This window comes from Lynx rufus, unplaced genomic scaffold (assembly GCF_022079265.1).
Source record: "Lynx rufus isolate CCGP_SWC_20201006 ecotype Redwood Valley unplaced genomic scaffold, mLynRuf1.p SCAF_22, whole genome shotgun sequence".
Lineage (NCBI taxonomy): Eukaryota > Metazoa > Chordata > Mammalia > Carnivora > Felidae > Lynx > Lynx rufus.
In genome coordinates, this window is record NW_025814837.1 from 10,915,623 (window position 1) to 10,937,320 (window position 21,698).

Here is a 21,698-nt window from a genome sequence, read left to right on the forward strand (position 1 = left end):
TGTGTTTTTGGTTGCCCTGTTTCATTCTAGGGTGCAGGTTATGAGGGCAGAGAAGGCCCTATTTGGGAAGGACCCTTGGTTTTATATTTGTAGCCCTGAACAAGAAAGAAAATTGTCCTATGGGCAGGTAAAGGAGTCATCCATTGAATAAAGCAAACTTTCCTGCCAACAACAATATGGTGTAGACTTTGATACAACAGTATCTATTTGTAATTATTTCCTCACTAAAAATTTCCACAGATTATGTAATCAACTTTGGCAAGTTCTATCCAGATGTGAATAGTCAAATATATTTGTTCCAGATGACTCTCAACATCAAACCTCCCTCTATTTCAGTTTTCTATAATATGATCCACTCAAATTGAATACTAAAAGCAGCCACTTAAGAAAAAAGAAGTTTTATAATTGATAGTAGTAGGAAAGGAAATAAGCAGGTGGTACTGGTCATATTTTCTTTGTATTGGCCCACCTCAGTCAGTCTTCCTTTGGACTCTCCAGAAAGCAGAACACGAGGCAAGGACCTCAGTGAAGGAAACTATTTAGGAAGTGGATCCTAGAAAGCCAGAGTAAAAATGGAAAATTAAGACAGAAAAGAACGAAAAGCCAATCAAGTCTGCATTATTGACTTAGTCACCTCTGGTGTTCAGTCATGCAATGAACCATGTAGAATGTACTTCAGAATTATCTCCTCAAAAAGTGGTACCCAGGGCATTTGTCCATCAACTCCCATTGTTGATACCCATGCCTCACTGGTTGAAGGTTGCTTCCAGGGAACCTCAGCTCTCCTGCACTTCTGGGCGTGGCTGTGCCTGCCTGAGAGAGAGCTCCTTAGCTTTGGACCAAACTTTGAATCTGAAGAGCTGAATCTTTGTGCACTTGAGGTGTGAGTCTATCAGTATAAATGGTAGAGGTGTTCACCAGAGCTGCAGCTTAAGTCAGGTAGGCTGAGGGTCTGTGGTGTGTAATTCTTTTGAAAAAGGCTGCTATGCATCAGTTTCCAAAGCTGGACAAGCATTTGCCTCAAAATTGATGTGATTGGCAACAGATGTTTTGTTAAAGTTTTCTCCCGTACACCTTCCTCTGCATACCCCTCAACCCCACCTTTCCTTCTTTCTAGAAATAAGTCAAAGGAATAGTTTGAGAGCCAAGATGGGTAGATTATGCCAGCTGCGGTAGCTCAGGTCAAAGACCCATGCTCAGACCTTTTAGAGTGTTTTGTATCTACTGCTTGGTTAGAAGGCTACTTCTCAGTTCTCTCTATTCAAGGCCATTATTAAAGACCTGTTATTATTATTTTTTAAATCGCAATAATTTTATCTTGGTTCGGGAGGCCAAATCAAGTAATGCTAGGAATTAAATTTTTATTATGAGTTTTTTGACCAATACAAAATGAATTTTAGGAAGCTTTAAAAAAAATCATAGTATGTTGGCACATTTGATTTTTTTCATATTCAGAGTGGATTTTTTCTCCTCAAGGAATGTTTATCACAGAGACGTTAAGAAAGATGTTTGCACATATTTTCAGAAATAATAGACTATATTCTAGAATATCTCTTACTCCATGTGACTAATAAACATCTGGTGAAATATTTTATTTCTGGTGAACAGCTTCTGGGTACCATCCCAGGATTCTTTAGGAGAGAGAGCAATTACATGGTGATACTTTACTTTTTTTCACTGGTTATTTAAGTTAATTGGACATATGAAGAATATAGAAAATCCACACACCCCTCCCTCTGCAATAAAATTTATATGCATTTAATCCCCTTATCTTTAAACATAAGATAGTTGCACTGATAATTATATCCTAGTTATTTTTTTACATTTTTTAAATGTTTTTATTTATTTTTGAGAGAGAGAGAAACAGAGCATGAACAGGGGAGGGGCAGAAAGAGAGGAAGACACAGAATCTGAAGCAGGCTCCAGGCTCTGAGCTGTGAGCCCAGAGCCCGATGCGGGGCTTGAACTCACAGACTGTGAGATCATGACCTGGGCTGAAGTCAGACACTTAACCAACTGAGCCACCCAGTCGCCCTATCCTAGTTCTTATATCTAGGAAATTCTTTTAGAATTTTAAAAGTAGTTACCAAGTACTGATCATCTTTCATGTCAAGGGAATGATACTAAACACCTTACGTAGGTTTTAACTAGTTGTCATATCCCCTTTAGGATACGATACTATTATTATCCCCATTTTACGATAAAAAATATAGTTTTCTTAATTTGCACAGTTTCTGTTTAAATCAATATTAGGTATGCTTTATAAAATTAATTTATTTTGCTGCTTTTCCCATGTTTTGAAATTGTAAAGGAAAAAAAAAACCTCCAAAAATATACAGGACTCCAAAGATTTATTTTTAACTTTCATAACAACCCAGTGGTTGTTCCTATCATTCTTCCCATTTTCAGATGAAGAGGCTGAGTCAAAAGAAGTAAAGTCACTTGCCCCCATTCATAGAGATAGAAGGTGACAGATCCAGGATGCAAACTGAGACATTCCTGATGCAGAACCCTTTGTCAGAGCTACTGTGCTATTCTTCCTGCGTGCTACCCTTGGGGTCATGTTCCCCTTAGCTCTCCTCTTTCCCATACTTGGGTTACATGGCTTGATAAAATCATGACTTCAGTTGCACAAGGAGGTCTTCTCTTTTTGTATCTTCAATAAATTTCTACTTCTATGAGTTTACTCTTTTTTTTTACATGTTTTTTATTTATTTTTGAAGGAGAGAGAGAGACAGAGTGTGAGCAGGGTAGGAGCAGAGAGAGAGGGAGACACAGAATTTGAAGCAGGCTCCAGGCTCTGAGCCATCAGTACAGAGTCTGATGTGGGGCTCGAACCCACAAACTGTGAGACATGACCCGAGCCGAAGCTGGACGCTCAACCGACTGAGCCACCCAGGCACCCCATCTGAGTTTACTCTTTAAATTATCTCTTTCCTCTGTTATTATTAGCTCCTTTGGTAATTTTACCTTCCTTCTTTCTTTAAGCCATTCATAATATTCTCTAACATTTTGGGCAATAAAATTTGCATTCTCTATGGTATGTCTTCCTTTCTATATTTTACGCAACCCCTTAGAAAACCTGAATTCATTACAGAGATCCTTTGGTAACTGCACTGGTCTTTAAAGTTATTGTATCCTTGGGGAGCCTGTGTGGCTCAGTCAGCTAAGTGTCTGACTCTTGATATCAGCTCAGGTCATGATTTTTTGGTCTGTGAGATTGAGCCCTGCGTCAGGCTCTGCATTGATAGTGTGGAGTCTGCTTGGGATTCTCTCTCTCCCTCTCTCTCTGCCCCTCCACCACTTGCTTTCTCTCTGTCTCAAAATAAGTAAACAAATATTTAAAAAATGTAAACGTACCTTATTTTTTACCTTGCTAAAGATTTGTGTTCATGTACTTAAGTTATATATGTAAGTACTTTGTAACATTGATGAGGTATCTTCTATTTTAAAATCAAACACTGTATAACCAAGGCATTTTGAAATCCATCTTTCTTTCACATAGGCTGTGTACTTAATAATGGATAGGAATGAACTTTATTCATTCCTCTATACCAAAAAAGAATTAAATAATCAGTAATTCAAGCCAAAGATTGCTCAAATATACTTCATTATCTGAACAAAGCTTCCAAACATTGTCTTGTTAGTTTGTGTCTCCTATTATGCATCATATTGGATGCTAACAAAAAATACATCACCTTTTTCTTACGACTGGCTGCATGACAGCCGGAGAGATTACTAAAACCTATAGTGTAAAGCACTCGCTGTGGGCTTACAATGTTAAATAAATGTTATTCTTACAACAGTTGTGCAGAGGACGAAACTTAGTGTCAGAGAGATTAAGAAATTTACCCAAAGTGACACAGCTAGGATGCAGTAGGACAGGATTTGAGTGAAGGTCTCTTTGATTCCAAGTACATGCTCTTAAGCACCATGTTCAATTGCTTTGCATAGCTATGTGATCTTGGAAATTAGCCTCTGTATTATCTATAGAATATAAATAATACTTCTCTCTGCCTCCCTAGTAGCTATTCAATTATAATAATGAAAGTGAAAACACTTGGTAAACTGTAGGATATTATTATTCTATTTTTAGAAGCCTTACATGTTCTTGGGTCTTGTGTTATAATTGTCCATGTCGGAGAACTTTTCTGGAACTGTAGACCCTGAGCTGATGCAGTCTTCAGCTCAGTCCTGGGTAATCTTTCCATCTCAGCATTTCCTTTCTATTTGAACAGCGGCAGTTGCACATGGGCTTGATGAAGAAGATACTCTACTTGGTCATTCTCAACATAGAGAGTCCGCCATAAAACAGCACTTCATTTTCTAGCGAGATACTAGCATCTAAGTGCAGATATAAGATATTTTTGAACATTTTTTTAGTTGATGAAACAGGTGCCTGGGTGGCTCAGTCGGTTGAGTGTCCAACTTTATTTACCGCAGGTCATGATCTCACGGTTTGTGAGTTCGAGCCCCACGTTGGGCTCACAGCTGCTAGCCTGTCAGTGCAGAGCCCACTTTGGATCCTCTGTCCTCTTCTCTCGGCCCTTCCTCCACTTGCACTCTCCCCGAAAGAAATAAATATTAAAAATATAAAATAAATTGATGAAACATTAAAGCTACCGTGTGGTGGAAGAGAATTCCTGGTTTTTCATTAATCGCTGATTTCATCCTACTAGATTTCCAATCTTGCAGAGTTTTAAGCCTCTAAACCAATATGCAGTGCAAACCTCGAACAATTACATAAAGAAATTCTAAGGCTTTAGTAAGTGGCCCTGATCAAATCACTGCACCTCCCCCAGAGCAGCAGCTGTTTCCTGACTTTCTATCCATGCCTTATCTCCAATGAATGCTTTCATTCTCTGCATGATCATATATCAACACATGTAATTTGTGAGAGTGTTCATTAGCAATAGATAAACATATTAATTCTTTTTCCCTTCTTGCCTCTCTGCTTTCTAGAATGTTCATAAAAAATTTTTAAAAAGTTTCACCTATATTTTGTGGATTCTAAGATTCAGAAATTTTCTTGACTTCTTAGCGGACTTATGATATTAGTATCTCAGCTTGAAAATAGCTAGGTATGGGGAAAGGTTTAAAATAAAAATGTTACTCCTCATTTTTTATTTTGTTCAATGGTCAGCCAGTGTTGGTTTTGATAAGCAGAAAGAGAATCAAATAAAAAAAAATACTTCAAATTTGCAGTACAATGTAAAATAATGTTATTATGGGTTTGCTTGATTCGCTGTCTAAAAATCAATTATAATCAAAGGATTCACTTAAATGTTTTTAGAGGCTGGTGAACCAATTAAGCAGCATAGTGTAGCAGAGGGATTATAGTGTGGTGGTTAAGGAAATGGACATAGTCAATAGGAAGTAGTGAGTCAAACAAAATTGCGTTCCCCTGGAGTTAGATGCCCCTTCGGCTGGTCTGTTAGCACTCTAAAGCAGGGTCATAAAAACATTGTCATCTCTCTGCATTGTCTCCAGGTTCAGAGTAATCTTCCTTAGTAAGAATGAACTATGAGAGTATAACTGGAATTGTTTTTCCACAACTCCATAAAACCATCTGTAGAAACTTTTGGACCACTCTTGCTAAAGGCTTAGTGAAGAATCACCTGTCTCTTTAGCAAAGGGTAAAAGTCCATATTGATTGAATGGGAGCATAGAATTTATGCACCACTGTTCATATTTGCAGATGCTCACTTGTTATTTGAAATTCCGAAGGTATTTTACACTGATGCTGATATGCATGTGCTTTTTTAAAAAGCCACTGAATTATGAAGAAAACCACCAAGTGACCCTGGAAATTGGAGTAAGCAATGAAGCTCCATTTACTCGAGATTTTGCACTCAGAACAACCATGAACAGAGCCTTGGTCACAGTTCACGTGAGGGATCAGGATGAAGGACCCGAATGTAGCCCTGCAGCCCAGTATGTACGGATTCAAGAACACTCAGCAGTGGGGTCAAAGGTCAATGGTTATAAGGCATATGACCCTGAAACTAGAAGTGCCAGTGGCATAAGGTATGAAGAAGTGTGTAACCACATACTAATAATGTATTTGTAATAATTGAGACAGTAATTTATTTTATTTTATTTTATTTTTTTTTTTTTAATTTTTTTTTTTTTTCAACGTTTATTTATTTTTGGGACAGAGAGAGACAGAGCATGAACGGGGGAGGGGCAGAGAGAGAGGGAGACACAGAATGGGAAACAGGCTCCAGGCTCTGAGCCATCAGCCCAGAGCCCGACGCGGGGCTCGAACTCACGGACCGCGAGATCGTGACCTGGCTGAAGTCGGACGCTTAACCGACTGCGCCACCCAGGCGCCCCGACAGTAATTTATTTTAATATGTTTTATATTGCTGAAGACTTTTTATTTTATATTAATAGGTACAAAAAATTGCATGATCCTAAAGGATGGATCACCATTGATGAGATTTCAGGGTCAATCACAACTTCCAAAATCCTGGACCGGGAGGCCATGACTCCCAGAAATGACTTATATAATATAACAGTCCTGGCAATAGACCAAGGTAAAAAAAAATGTTAATTTTATTTAATATGGTATCTTAGGAGGAATTGGACAATAAGCTGTAATTATTATTGTGCAGAATTGTTGTGATAGGTATTTTTGAATTGTCAGAAATTACTTTGAAGACGGTTCCTATTTCCCTTAATCATATAACGAGGTGAACCTTCATAGCAACAAGAAGCCATTTATTTATCTTTATATCCCCAGCATGGTGGGACCTCACATGCTTATAGATCTCTTTGGTGGAGGGCAAAGAGGAAACTTAAGTCTTGGATCGGATGAGACGATCTCACCAGAATCTTCTAGATCTTTTCATGCCATTTTAAATCGAATCTTTGAGTAACTTAGCTGATTATTAGGTCACAGTGACCCTTTGCTTGAATTCTGTTGCTTAAAACAACTCAGAGTTTCTTAATCCTGGCTTCATATTACAATAACTTGGGGCACTTAAAAAATCATTTTGTAGGGGCACCTGGGTGGCTCAGTCAGTTAAGTATCTCACGTCGGCTCAGGTCATGATCTCACCGTGAGTTCAAGCCCTGCATGGGACTCTGTGCTGACAGCTCAGAGCCTGAAACCTGCTTCAGATTCTGTGTCTCCCGCTCTCTGTGTCCCTCCCATGCTCACGTTCTGTCTGTCTTTCAAAAATAAATAAACATTTAAAAAATTAAAAAAATCATTTTGTAGCATTGACTTAGATGAAATAAATCAGAATATTTGGGGAACCCAAGCATCATATATTTTCAAAATCTTGCTAAGTGGATTAAATGTGTACCAAGATTAGAATAACTTTTTGTAGCCTTTCTAGTGCTCATTAACATCTGTACCAGAGGGTACCCCTGCGAATACAGAGTTCACACATTGATTTTTCTTGTTTGGTAGTGATCCTGGCAAAAAGTTTATTGGCAGTTGTAACTGATATTATCAATGGCAGTACTCATTTTAGATGATCTACAGGTTTCATTTATTCTTCTACATTCTTATTTACCATTTTTTCCAATATCAGCTTATTTGAGGAAACATATATCATATATAGAAGGTAGTTAATTTATTTTATTAAGAAAATGTTAATGCATAAAACTACACTAAATCTTTTACCTTTCTTCCTAGATGGTAGATCATGTACTGGAACACTTGCAGTTAACATTGAAGATATGAATGATAACCCACCAGAAATACTTCAAAGTTATGTAACAATTTGCAAACCAAAGATGAGGTATACTGACATTTCAGCTGTCGATCCCGATGAACCTATCCATGGCCCTCCATTTTATTTCAGCTTGGCAGACACTTCTCCAGAAATGAACAGAATGTGGACCCTCACCAAAGTTAATGGTATTTAATAAACAGTAACGATTTATATGCTCTAAAATAACAGAGGGTGAATTTGCTTGTTTGCTAAAATATTCTTATTAACATATTTTAGAAGCCTAATTCAACCATTTACAAATATTATGATGGGATCTTTATATTGTATATAAAATGAAAGAAATTATCATTTTTTATGAAGGCAAGATTTACATTTACAACAAAGACAAAAAAGCTTTGCTGAAAATATTGGGCAACTTATCATTAAGACGAATTGTTTCCGGTGTGGTTTTAAAGTGGCTCCAGGGAGGTGAAGAGAGAACAGAGATGGGGCGTTTAAATTTTAGTGTAAGCAAACTCTGGAAATGAGACTGTGGGTATAGGAGGCAAGCACTCTATGGTGTTCTGGAAAGAAGCATGGTGAGCTATGGACAGAGATGTTGGATGGGAGCTGTCAGGACAGCATCCTGTGATAGTGATTTCTGGGGGAGTGTAGTTCTATATTTCAGCCACCATTCACTGCTGTTTTCTTACTATACATTCTCTTCCATACAATTGAATTTTTGTGTATGCTATCCTTTCTTCCTAGAATACTATCCTTCCCATTTCATAGCTTGGTATTCATTCATGAGGTTCTTATGGAGCCCCTACCATCTACTATGCACCGTTCTGACCCTGGTGATACATGTAGAGATTAACAAGACAGACATGATGGCAATTCAGATGCTCACATCTACGAAGTCTTTCTTGAAGTAGAAGGAGTAGCACCATGACCTTTGTACCTTTATTATACCTCCTTTTGTATTGTGTTATCACCTGTTTACCTTTCTTTTCCAATACATGAGTTTCTCAGGATAGTTGTGATTCATTTGTGTTTCGCCAGCACCTAGCCCAGTGGTTAGTAGATACTAACTGCTTAATAAGTGATTGTTTAATAAATAATTGGTTAATAAATATGCATAAAGAAGGAAAATGCTAAGGGGATAAATAAACCAGTGTTAGAGTTTAGGTTTTAGCAGGAATGCCCAGAGAGTTGGGGTGGGGGGGAGTGGCGATGGAATCTGGTGATGAAGCACCTTATGTAGTAAGCTGAGGAGACTGACTTTTGTACAGTCAGTGACAGCAGGAATGCACTGGGAGTGTGCCAGTAAGGAATGCTGTGCCCAGATTTGTCTTAACAAGGTGACATTGGTGACAGGACAGTTTGAAGAGGGCAGAGTTGAGTGACAAGGACAGCAGAGGTGACTATGGTACAGCTTGTGGTCTTGAGGGAGGAGAGGAATTTGGAGGATTTTACCTTAGCCACAATAGGAGATGGGAGGGTTCCATCTAAACCTTAGCAGTAATTCACTCTCCTCTGGGGAGCTCTACATTTGAGATGCAGGCAGAAGTCTTTGAAGTTCTTAACAGCTGCAACAGTGCGTTTAAGAAAGGCTTAGACATTACAGATGACTTCCAGGATGTGCATGGTGCTACTTCTTCATTTCACTTACTGCAAAACTCAGAAGGTTGTGATTGGCATTGAAAATGCATGGAGCTTTTGATCAGTTGATAATGAAGTCATTACAGTAGGTATCAAGACTATTGGGGAAATATCATAGTTGATACGAACATATTGTTATGATACAGATACATCTGTTTTTATGTAAGCCTTATACCCAGCCTGGGTGGCATTAACTAGCTTTGTGGTATTGAGATTACTTCTAGAGGGAAGGCATAATAACAAAGGGTCTATTGTACTTTGAAAAGTTACCTTGTACATAAAGATAATGGACAGATACCAGAAAATAAATGGATAAGAGAATGTTGACTTCGGACATGCTTTGTGTGTAACAATTGTTAGTTCTTTATAAGTACCATAAACTGGTACTATAGAAAAATGGTTGAAATGTGTGTCAAGAGCCAATCTAGCATCATTGGTTTGTAAATAAGGATATAGATAAGTAATATTAAATACTGCAGAAATGCTACTGGGTCACTCCAATGCCAAGTTATTTCTCTAAGCCTCTCTTCTAGAAAGTTACGATGGGCAACACATACATGGTAATATTAGTGCTGATAAAGGTAGCACTAAGAATAGAACAGAAGATAGAATAATAGAAGGTAGTTGTCCATTTTTATTCATTTTCATGTGGCAGGTGGTTCCTTGAGAATAACATGTTTAGAAACAAGTGTGATGAAACAAATGCTAGAAGTAAATGTCCATTAAAAATATAATTCTTTCATTTTCTTTCAGATACAGCTGCCCGTCTTTCATATCAGAAAAATGCTGAATTTCAGGAATACAGTGTTCCTATTACTGTAAAAGATAGAGAAGGTCAATCTGCAACAAAAACCGTGAGAGTTAATCTGTGTGATTGTACTCATCCAAGTCAATGTCTGCCGACCCGAAGGAGCGCAGGAGTAATACTCGGAAAATGGGCGATCCTGGCCATACTGCTGGGCATAGCATTACTATTTTGTAAGTCCTTTTGCCTATTTAAAGTTAAAATATATCACAAAAAGGGGCCCTGGGTGGCTTAGTCGGTTGAGCGTCTGATTTCGGCTCCGGTCATGATCTTGCAGTCCCTGAGTTCTAGCCCTACATCAAGCTCTGTGCTGACAGCTCAGAGCCTGGAGCCTGCTTGCGATTCTGTGTTTCCCTCTCTCTCTGCCCCTCCCCCGCTGGTGCTCTGTCTTTCTGTTTCAAAAATAAACATTAAAAAAGAAACTAAAAAAAATCTATATCTCTATCTATCTATCTATCTATCTATATCTCACAAATGTCTGAGTGCAGGAAAAAGTCTTTAAAAAGTAATCTTGTCCAACTGTCCAGCCGGGGTGAGTCCTCATTACAAATTGCTTTCGTGTTATTATCAGATTTCTGATGGAATATTTTCCGGAAGAAGGAACAAGATCCTTTTTGTGATACAAAATTTCATATTTGGACAGGGCTGCTTAAAGTTCCTTAGATTTTTCCAAATCTGGCAACGTATAGTTTCCATTTCTTGGTCCTAGTACTACCCCTTTTAGGGCAAAATCAACACTCTAAAACTACTGCCGTATGAAAGTCCACTATAAGCCACTGTGATCTCTTGTCATCATTCAGCCACGGACTTAGGGCACTTACTCGGATCACAGCAATATCTCTTCTTGGATGTATCTTGCCAGTTTTGGATTTTTTTTAACCTCTTGCTTGTCAGTTGTGTCATTCCCAATGGTACCATATTTTATCCTCTTTTTTTTTTTTTTTATTTCCATCCACTCTTCCAGCCTAGATTAGCTGTTGTTCCTTTGTTCTGTGATAGGACTAGTGGTTAAGAGCAAGACCCAGGCACCAAACCATTGAGTTCGTATCCCAGCTCTATCATTTGCAAGCCATGAGACCGGAGGCGAGTTACTTAACTGTGCTTCAGTTTCCCCATCTGTGAAAGGGGGTATTTGTAGCCTCCTTTATGGGGCAGCACTGAGCATTAATTGGGTAACTCATGTGAAAAGCTCAAACAGTACAATGCTCATTATTTTTCAACAACTCAACAAAATAAATATACATTGAGCACCTACTATATTCCAGAAATTGTCCAGGTGCTTGGGAGTCATCAGTGAACAAAACAGACAAAACCAAATGCAAACAGTGTGCCTTGTGACAGTAAACTAATAAATAAGTGAAATGCTGTGGAGGAAAAAATAGAGTGAAATAATTAGGAGCTGTAGTGCTGTGGAGCCTGTGTGTGTGTGTGTGTGTGTGTGTGTGTGTGTGTGGTGTTGGGGGAGGATTAGGGCTAGTGACTCCGGTTTTCAGTGGATGGTTTGGCAGGCCTGACAAGGTTATCTTCAATGATTTTTGTGAAAGGTCAAAGAGTCAGCTAAGTACAGTACTTGGGGGAAAGAGTTTTTCAGTCAGAGGTCAGCACAAAGGCCCTGAGGTGAGAGGGTGGCTGGAGAAGTCAAGGCATGACAGGGGCACTGGTGTGGCTGGAGTGGAGTGGATCAAGAGAGTGGGGTAGGACACGGAACCAGAAAGTTTAACAAGTGGCCACATAGAATAGGCAGAGATTGGTACCCTTTTTCTGTAAAGGGCTGGATAGTATATATTTTACATTTTGCAGGCCATGTGGTTTCACGTATAACCAGGGAAATCTACCCTGCTAGTAGGAAAGCAGCCATAGAAAATATTTAAATGATGGGCATGCCTGCGTTCCAAAAGAACTTTATTAATGGATGCTAAACTTTGACTTTCATATAATTTTCACATGTAATGAACTACTATTCTTTTGATTTTAAAAAAAACATTTAAAAATGTAAAAACCATAGTTCGTGGGCCATTCAAAAACATGTGGTCATCCAAAAAATTCATGGGAAGGGGTTTGGGGCTGCAGTTTGGCCATCCTTGGTGGAGGCGCCTGTGGAACATTGTAAGGAACTGTGATTATTAACCGTTATTATTATTACTGCTAATCTTATTGACACATATTTCAACCTCCCACAGGTATGACATAGAGTGAAAATTTTGAATAGACAAAATACGGAGTAGTTTTAATTAAGAGACTTGGAGATAAGATATTCTAGAAAAAAAGTATGTTTGTCACGCTTTTCATACAGGCAAACCGTTTTTTTGGGAATGAGTAAATCTCTTAAAGTCACTGTCTTAAATTAATGTCATTGAATTTTTTGAAAATTTACTATTTAATCCACGATTGTGAATACTTTAACATGCATGATAGATAGAATTCAAACCCTTAAAAGAACTATTATCAAAATATACATATAATTAATGGGGCTGCTGGATGGCCCAGTCGGTTATGTGTCTGACTCTGAGTTTAGGCTCAGGTCACAATATCACGGTTTCATGAGTTTGAGCCCTGCAATGGGGCCTGTTTGGGATTCTCTCTCTCTTCTCTGTCTCTCCCCCTCTCTCTACCCCTTCCCCACTTGTGCTGTCTCTGTGTCTCTCAAAAGAAATAAACTTAAATATATATATATATACATATATATACACACATATAATTAATTCACATTTTTAAAATCCAAGCTAAATCATGGCCTATTAATTTAGAAAGGCCAAGGTAATTCATGGGACCGTGGTTAGTGGTTTTCCTCCTGTGCACTTGAGGTAATAAAAAATAAAAGATGAGTATTTTATTCCATGTATGTTAAACTTTTATTTATTTTTTTTAAATGCAGCTGTATTGCTAACTTTGGTATGTGGAGTTTTTGGTGCCAAAAAAAGAAAAGGTTTTCCTGAAGATTTAGCACAGCAAAACTTAATCATATCAAACACAGAAGCACCTGGAGATGATAAGGTGGTAAGTGTTTTAAATGAGTATCTCTGAATATCTGCCATAATTTCTTTTACTGATTCTCCTGAAGTTATTTTGAAATTTAGGGGTTAACTTATATTTTTAATTTGGTCAGATTTTGTAGGCATAAGTATTTTATCTGCCGATATTCAGATATTTATGTAGTGGCATTTATTAGAATTCTTAAAACATGTGTTGTTTTGGGGCACCTGGGTGGCTCAGTCAGTTGTGTCTGACTTCGGTTCAGGTCATGATCCCATGGCTTGTGAGTTCAAGCCCCGCATCGGGCTCTGTGCTGACAGCTCGGAGCCTGGAGCCTGCTTTGGATTCTGTGTTTCTCTCTCATTCTGCCCCTCATTCATTCATGCTCTGTTTCTCTCTCTCTTAAGAATAAATAAAACATTGAAAAAAAATTACAAAAAGACATGTGTTGTTTTAATTATCATTTTTCCACCCTCTAGTGCTATGATTTAAAACTTTTTGATGTGGATTTATTATAATAACAGTGTTTCAGCTGCTCTGTACCATGTACATTTCCAGATATCATTTGTTTCTCTCTTTGATCATATATAATGGGGGAAAAATCTACTAAAAGTTCTGACGATAAATTAAGAAAATACCAAAGAGATATATATTTTTATATGGTGGAGGGTAGATTACTTGGAAGATTATTGCCACTTTCTTTCCTTATGTATTTCTTGGGACTGCTGAGGTGCTTAGTACTAGGCTTCTTCTTTGGCGGCGGGGGGGGGGGGGGCGCATATATTTCAAGAGTTCTTACAAGGCATATTTTTCCCTCAAAAAGATTTCAGTGTACTTGTGAGCAGTTGAATCTACTTCTATGGGAAAAATAAGTAGGAACATTTCAGTAAACATTGGCACCATGACAGAGCACTGTTAGTTCAAAGACACTTGTGATACATAAGTGCATTCGTGTTGTCTGCATCAACCTGAAGGGCCTGGTGAAAGAGGTACAGATCACTCTGTAGCTGAAAGAGTGAGAAGGGGTTGAAAGTGGAGAGATTGTGGGAATAGTTAAAGAGGAGGAAAACAGCCTTAAGAATAAAACAGGAGGGGCGCCCGGGTGCCTCAGTTGGTTGAGTCTTGATTTCAGCTCAGGTCGTGATCTTGCAGTTAATGAGTTTGAGCCCCGCCTTGGGCTCTGTGCAGCGCAAAGCCTGCTTGGGATTCTGTGTCTCCCCCACTTTCTACCCCTTCCCCTCTCACTCTCTCTCTCTCTCTCTCTCTCTCTCAAAAGAAATAAATAAACATGAAATTAAAAAATAAAGAATGAAAAAGGGGATGACAAAGTTTAGGGATTATTCAACAAATAGTAAAGAAGTTGTTTTGAGATGGAAGAAATGGTGTTTTAGAATAGAAGCTTGAAACTTAGGGTTTTGTGGGAGAGGATGTAAGAGATGGGGCTATCATATGCCACACTAAGGATTTGGGGTTTATCTTCTTGGAAAGGAAGGGCCAGTGAAAGTTTTTCTGCATAGATTGGCATAATGGGAACAGCATGATGCCGAGTCAGTAGGGTGATCAGTGAGAACAGGAAGACACTAAGGATGGGGAAGTTCAAGGATTACAATCTTGCTATAGTTTAAGCAGGCGATAACTCTAGTAGTCTAATGATAACTGGAAAATTAAAATAAGGATAATCAATATTTCCAGTATGTAAATGATAGCTTATTAACTCTAGAGTAACAAAATAAAAAGTGAAGCCAAAGTGACAGAGGCCACAGCCAGGGACAGTGACTTCATATCAAGCCTTTGATATGTCAGAGATACCTTTCTTACTGACTTTCTCTCTTTAACCTCCTCCCACCATCATGCAAAGTCATAGCCCTCCTGTGCTTGCCATGCCTCCATGTGGAGCCCTGTAATTATTTTTCCATTCAGAAAATCCATTTAGTCCCTGATAGTCCTTGGCTCAAAGTAAGATCTTATTTTATATCTGAGAATGGAATGATTGAGATGTTCTTCATATTTGTTCTTTACCATTTGATGCTGGAGCTGATGGTATTAATTGGCCATTTCACCATAACATACTCACACCTATTTACCTGTTCTCTGTTAGGAGCACTTCTCAGAAGGACTTGGGATTATTAATTTATACCAGAACATAATTTTAGGCATATTTTTGCAAAATGTAACAGGGGCGCCTGGGTGGCTCAGTCAGTTAAGCATCTGACTTCAGCTCAGGTCAGGATCTCGCAGTTTGTGAGTTCGAGCCCCGTGTCGGTCTCTGTGCCTCTCTGCCCCTCCCCACTCACGCTCTGTCTCTTTCAAAAATAAATAAAACATTTAAAAAAATTTTTTTAAAAATGTAACAAAACTTTGTAGTGAATGGGTAAGCTCATTTTAGTACAATGAGTAAAGATGATGATGTTACTTTTAGAGCTAAGTTTAAGTCAGAGGCAGTTCAGATGGGGTTAGGAGCTGGTTGAAAAGTCAGGACTGGAGAAGTTAAACCTGGAAATCATTGACGTGGAAAAGGAGCTGTTGATACCATGTGAGAATAAACTTTGGGCAGAGCACCTGGAGATGGTCAGGAAGGAACAGAGAATAGAATGTGAAACAAGGAACTGTGGACTCAGCTTTGGTTTTAGTTTATCTTCAAGTCTCCCGGTATTAGCTTGCGTGATCTCTGAACATGTATTTATAATGACAAAAATTATACCATCAAGGAGATTTGATAATCAGGATTTTTTTTTTTTTTTAAATAGAATTTCAAGGTAGCAGCAACCTAAGCAAAAAATATAGGGCAGCAGCGCCACCAAATGGCTACTTTTTAGTTCTCCTTTCTGGTATAATTTTCTAAGGCAATGAGATACTATGTATGACATTTATAGATACATTTCAGACTCTGAAATATCTGAAACTCCAAATCATCTGAACTTGAAAATCTTCCAGTTTAGTTAGAGACTCTGCATATTCAATAGAAGAAAAACAAATTGGCAAGAAGATGGCACATCGGAGCCTGATTTTAATGGAGGTCTTGTCTGAAAGTAACGGTTTATAATTAGAACTGACACCCTGAGGTTGCCACAGTAACTCGACTTCTCACCCATGGCCCAGACTTCCAACTGAGGTTCCAGCATTAAGTTACTGTTGAATCAAGTCTTTTTCATCTTCAAACATTCCCTCAACTCTGTCTGCTCTAGTTCCCTCCATGTCTCTTTTTCTTTGAAACTGAACTCTTTGAGAGATTTAATACTCGATTTCTCCATGACATTCGTTCCTGTTCATTCAGCACTTCGTGGAAATTCTTTTGACACAGATCACCAGTGGCCACTCTTTTACTTGAATCTGAGAGGCTATTACTTTACTCGGACCAGTTCTTAAACAGCTTTGATGTTTTCTCCTTACCATAATTCTCTCTGCATGGCTTCAGAGTTTGTCTTTTGGATTCCTTCATTCTCTCAGTTGCTATTTCAGATCAGCTCTGTCTTCTAATTCCTTTACCAACCCCTTAAAACATTTGTTCTTGTGTTCTGTTATTAGCCTTCTTTTTGTTTAGTCTACCATTTTCCCTGGGTGTTATAATTTATCCCTGTGACTTCAACTACCATCTATATGGTGGTGACTTCTGGAATTATAGCGTCAGCTCAGCTCCCCTACCTGAGCTCCATATTCATATATGCATTGTGGACATCCACAGGTTTCTTAAACTTGCCATGCCCCAAATTGAATTGTTCCCCCTCCTCTCACCCACAAGCACATCCTTCATCCCAACTTCAGGGAATTATGCCATCTGGAGTTGCACAAGCAGAGCACATAGGAATAATTCCTTCCATTTGCTGCTTCATCCATCTAACTGCCAGTAAACTTTGTATGGGGTCCAGCCACTGTGAGTCATCTTTGCTTCTACTTTGGCTTAGATCCTTATCATGGTTCACCTAGAATGGTTCAGGTGATATCTGTGATATCTCTCTGATATCTGTGACACTCAACTTATTGTCTCCTTATTTGTCTTTTACATTATTGCCTAGAATGACTTTTTAAAAATATGTGCCTTGCCTGTCTATTAAAACCCTTCTTTGAGTCTCCGTAATCTTCATGATAGTCTATATTTTTTAGCATGGCATATGGATCTTTATATTCTCTGGCCTTTTATAACCTCTCCACTTCCTCTCTCACCCTGAACCCTATGTGGCAGCCACTCTCAACAGGCTGAAGCTGAAAACCCCCAAAGCACCCCGTTGCCTTTGCCTGTAGACCTTCCTGCAGGTGGTGGTTTTTTCCTCCCATTTCTCAGTCGGAGCCCCTACTCTCAGACTTCTCCACTTACTCTCTCTGGATGTGGATTTTAATGTGTTCCTCAGTGTTTCTATAGCATTCTGCATTCACCTATGTATACATTCTTAAAGTAATCATCTGATTTTTCTGCCTCACTGGAATAAGAGCTTCTTAGAGCTGGTGAGGGATCATGCCCATCTTTGTATCCCTAGACCGGGCACACAATTAGAAAATACAAATGTCTGTTAATGAACGGATGAATCAATAAAACATTGAATAAACATTCTCTCTCCCTTGCCTTCTTATCACTTGGGATCCATTTCCTCCTGATACAAATGGTCTTATTTTATTTTATTTCAGTGTTCTGCCAATGGGTTTATGACCCAGACAGTCAATAACTCTGGCCAAGGCTTTTGCGGTACCATGGGATCAGGAATGAAGAATGGAGGGCAGGAGACCATTGAAATGGTGAAAGGCGGACACCAGACCCTGGAATCGTGCCGGGGGACGGGGCATCATCACACCCTGGATTCCTGCAGGGGAGGACACGTGGAGACGGACAACTGCAGACACACCTACTCCGAGTGGCATAATTTCACCCAGCCCCGCCTTGGTGAAGTGAGTTTCCCTCAGCGTTTCCATTCTACGGTTTAAATATCCAAGTGTAGAACAAGAGGAAATTGAAATTAGCACACAGTTGCAGAAGTTGCTTTTCCCTATGTATCTTTTCAATGTATCTTTTCTCTTTCATTCTCTGGTCCTTCCCAGCATTGCCCTCCTCCACGCCTCCCCACCCCCATGCCCTTTGATTTTGTTACATTATTTAACATAAAAGAGATTTTATTCCATCTGTCATATTTCTTTTAATTTCTAAAATCTCATGAGATCTGGAAGTTTCTAATATCCAACCTAAAGCCACATGCCACTTCTAGATGTAGTTTACCTCAGGAATTATTTTCATATAGAAGAATGTGAAAAAAAAATCTTACTCCCTATAATCACAAAACTCCCCCAATCCAATCTACATCTCTCTCTGAAAACAAAACATCTGCACACAATTCTAGGATGAACATTAAATAAGATGAGCTGTATAAACTATATTTAATGTAAAAAGCACCATTCATATATAAAACATTTTTATTCAGGGGACAGCAAGGATGTAAAACAAAGGAGGGATTAAATCATGATTTTTGAGTCCTGGGACCACATCAAAATCCCCCTGGAGCTTTTAAAAGATATTAATGCCTGTGCTCTACCTTGAAGGATTTGGATTTAATTGGTTTGGCTTATTATTATTATTATTATTTTAAATTTGTATTTATTTTTGAGGGTGGGGGAGGGGCAGAGAGAGAGGGAGACACAGAATCTGAAGCAGGCTGCAGGCTCTGAGCTGTCAGCACAGAGTCCAATGTGGGACTGGAACCCATGAGATGGGAGATCATGACCTGAGCCCAAGTCAGACACTTAACTGACTAAGCCACCCAGGCGGCCCTAGTATTATTATTTTTAAAACTCCTCAGGCAATTCACATGTGCCACCTGGGTAGAGAACCACTGGATTGAATATTCTTCCTGGTACTAAGTTTTCTTTTTATCAGAGTGTGCCAGTACCATTGTAACACCAACAGTGGACCAGAAGCCCTTAATCCTTTAATGGATTGCAACTAGGCACCTTTCTGTGACGCGGCTATAGCTTATCGCATGTCCATAGCATATTTTTTCCCGTCAAATTCAAGTGTTAATCTCTTTTCTGTTTCTAGACAGTCAGTATTCATGTAAGATCAGGCTGGGAAGGAGTGAAGCTTAAGAAGCACTCCTAGGGGTGTTCTTTAATGTGCACATCACATAATGGGATACGAGGCTGAAGCGGTCATGAAGAAAGACACTTGATAACATAAGCCAAGGAAATAAGCTCTGGGTTAGAGAGGCAGGGGGCACACAGGTGAGGAGGAGGAGCCGGGGGGTTAGACAAGCTGGCCAGTAACAGACTGTGAGGGTGGATGTGGCTGAATGCATGGCCTCTCCAGTGCAAAGGGCTGGTTTTTGCAATCCGGGTTATGTTATTTTTAATTTCACTAAAACGTCTTGCGCATCTCTCTATTTTGTCATGTTTTGGCTATCTCGGAAAACGTCATTCTGAAACCAATGTGGTAATTCTTGCCTACTTTAAAACTGCATGTAGTAGTGGTTTTAGTTAATGTTTTTTGAATATTTACTATGTGCTGGGCGAAGGAAGAGTATTTTTCATGCGCTATTATGTCATCATTATCGTGAGATAGTCACTGTGTATATTCCCATTTTAGATGTAAAGAGAGTGAGAAGTGAGACTGAGAGATGTTTAGTGACCTGCTCAAAGTCACATACGTAGCTGGTACAGCCAGAGCTGGGACTCAAAACCCGGACTGTTCCGACATCCAACGTCAAATTCTAGGCCACCACGCATAGTGTCACCGTTTTGTGGACTAGCCCGAACTCCAGATAGAAAGTTTAGAGTTAAGCATTTAATGATAATTTAAATATACATAAATATAACATTTGTATATATATAATTTTTTTTATTTGTATGGATTACTAGAAATGTAAGATATACTGACTTTATGGTATGGTTGTGATATCGACCAATCATGTGCATTTTTTGTATGTAGGACTCCATTAGAGGACACACTGGTTAAAAATTAGACATAAAAGGTAAATAAAATAATAAATTTTATGTTCATATGTTTAAGAATACTTAAAATAATACAACAATACGATCCTTTTTTTTGTTTGTTTATTTTACAGAAATTGCATCTGTGTAATCAGAATGAAAACCACGTGCCATCTCAAGATTATGTCCTTACGTATAACTATGAAGGAAAGGGATCTCCAGCTGGTTCTGTAGGGTGCTGCAGCGAAAAACAGGAAGAAGATGGCCTTGACTTTTTAAATAATTTGGGAGCCAAATTTACTACATTAGCAGAAACATGCACAAAGAGATAATGTTAATGTGCTACAATGAGATGTGTTTTTGCCAGACATTCTGGACGTTTCCAAAAGGGATATTTAAAGTTCAATTTCAATTGCTAATATATACATATATGTATATATGTACATACATATATGTATATATTTAGCTAGATATATATTAGAATTTCAATTTCTAATATATATAGATATGTGTTTTTAACATATATATTAGAAAAATAGATATGAAGTTTTCTAAATTTTTAATTGTACTATTTACCAATTTGTAGTTTTATAGCAATTTGTTGCTTATCTTTTCCAAGAAGTTTGAAATGTTAAAACGTATTTTGCCTTCTTTATTGCAAAATAAATAGACAGCTAGCAAAATCATGCTGTAACATTGGATTTAAGGTCTATAAAGGATCTGCTATTCTTTATAGATAGCTTTCCAACAAATGTGTTTAGTTAATATCAGTCCAATGATAACTATGCTGTACTTGATTGAATATAGAACAGCTATCTGGGCTAGAAATTCTGTTCTTATTCCAGATTTAAGTTAATAGGATTATATCAAACATTATGGTAAACTGTACTGGAATTTTTAGCTCTTTAAAAATTTTGTACCACTGAGTTAGTAGCTCCAAAGACCACTGGAATTTCATTTTCCTTCTGGTTGGCAACTAGATCATGAAGGGCAGTTAGTTCTGTCTGCTTGGTTACCCTAATAAGGTCTTAAAAAATACATAGCCACCATGTTAAACTACAACAGGAAATTGTAGACTGAAAAATTGTGTTGTTTTTATGCTTTTGAGTGTGTGCTTTATGGTTTGGAGAAGGATTATTATGAGGAATATATCTAAGTTTCCTTATTCTCAAGAAAGAGAACTATGTTCACTATACAGAGTTATTGTCAGTATTTGAACAAAAAACACCAAAGATCTTCTGTTGAGATTGTAATCCTAAGTATTAACATCTTTTTCCCTGAGATTCAGGACTACTGAAGATATAGAGAGAGTAGAGAGATAGATAGATACATAGATAGATAGGAGAGAGAGAGAGAGAGTGATATCCCCCACTTTTCAAAAGTTCATGTTACGCCACTTCACTTGCATGAAAACCTTGCATTACTACCTGTTTTTGCTAACCTAAAGGTACCTGAAGAAGAATTTTGCTTATATGCAAAAAGAGAGGATAACATTTAGCGTTTACCTTGCAGTGAGCCTTATAGAGGCAGCGTGTACCCAGAGCAGAGAAGGGGGGCCCGCCAAGCTCCTTCCCCCGGGGAACTTCACTCAGCATCTCAGTATCAAGCTGCCTCAGCTTTGAACTGTGTCTGTGAGCATCTCTGCTTTATCTCCATTTATTTTGTACATCACTTAGTAAGATGTG

General features: G+C 38.4%; 1 protein-coding gene across 1 annotated transcript in view; it reads left to right on the forward strand.

Annotated features, from left to right (window-relative positions):
• The window catches only part of DSC3 (desmocollin 3), a 40,991-nt gene extending 20,632 nt beyond the window's left edge, over positions 1 to 20,359 (forward strand). Inside the window, exons 10-16 of the mRNA XM_047086880.1 lie at positions 5,771 to 6,027; positions 6,397 to 6,539; positions 7,649 to 7,873; positions 10,083 to 10,307; positions 13,010 to 13,131; positions 17,728 to 17,985; positions 20,148 to 20,359. Coding sequence (XP_046942836.1) covers positions 5,771 to 6,027; positions 6,397 to 6,539; positions 7,649 to 7,873; positions 10,083 to 10,307; positions 13,010 to 13,131; positions 17,728 to 17,985; positions 20,148 to 20,345 — 1,428 coding nt within the window. The 3' untranslated portion in view covers positions 20,346 to 20,359. The remainder of the gene's footprint in view (positions 1 to 5,770; positions 6,028 to 6,396; positions 6,540 to 7,648; positions 7,874 to 10,082; positions 10,308 to 13,009; positions 13,132 to 17,727; positions 17,986 to 20,147) is intronic.
• Positions 20,360 to 21,698: the final 1,339 nt, after the last annotated feature.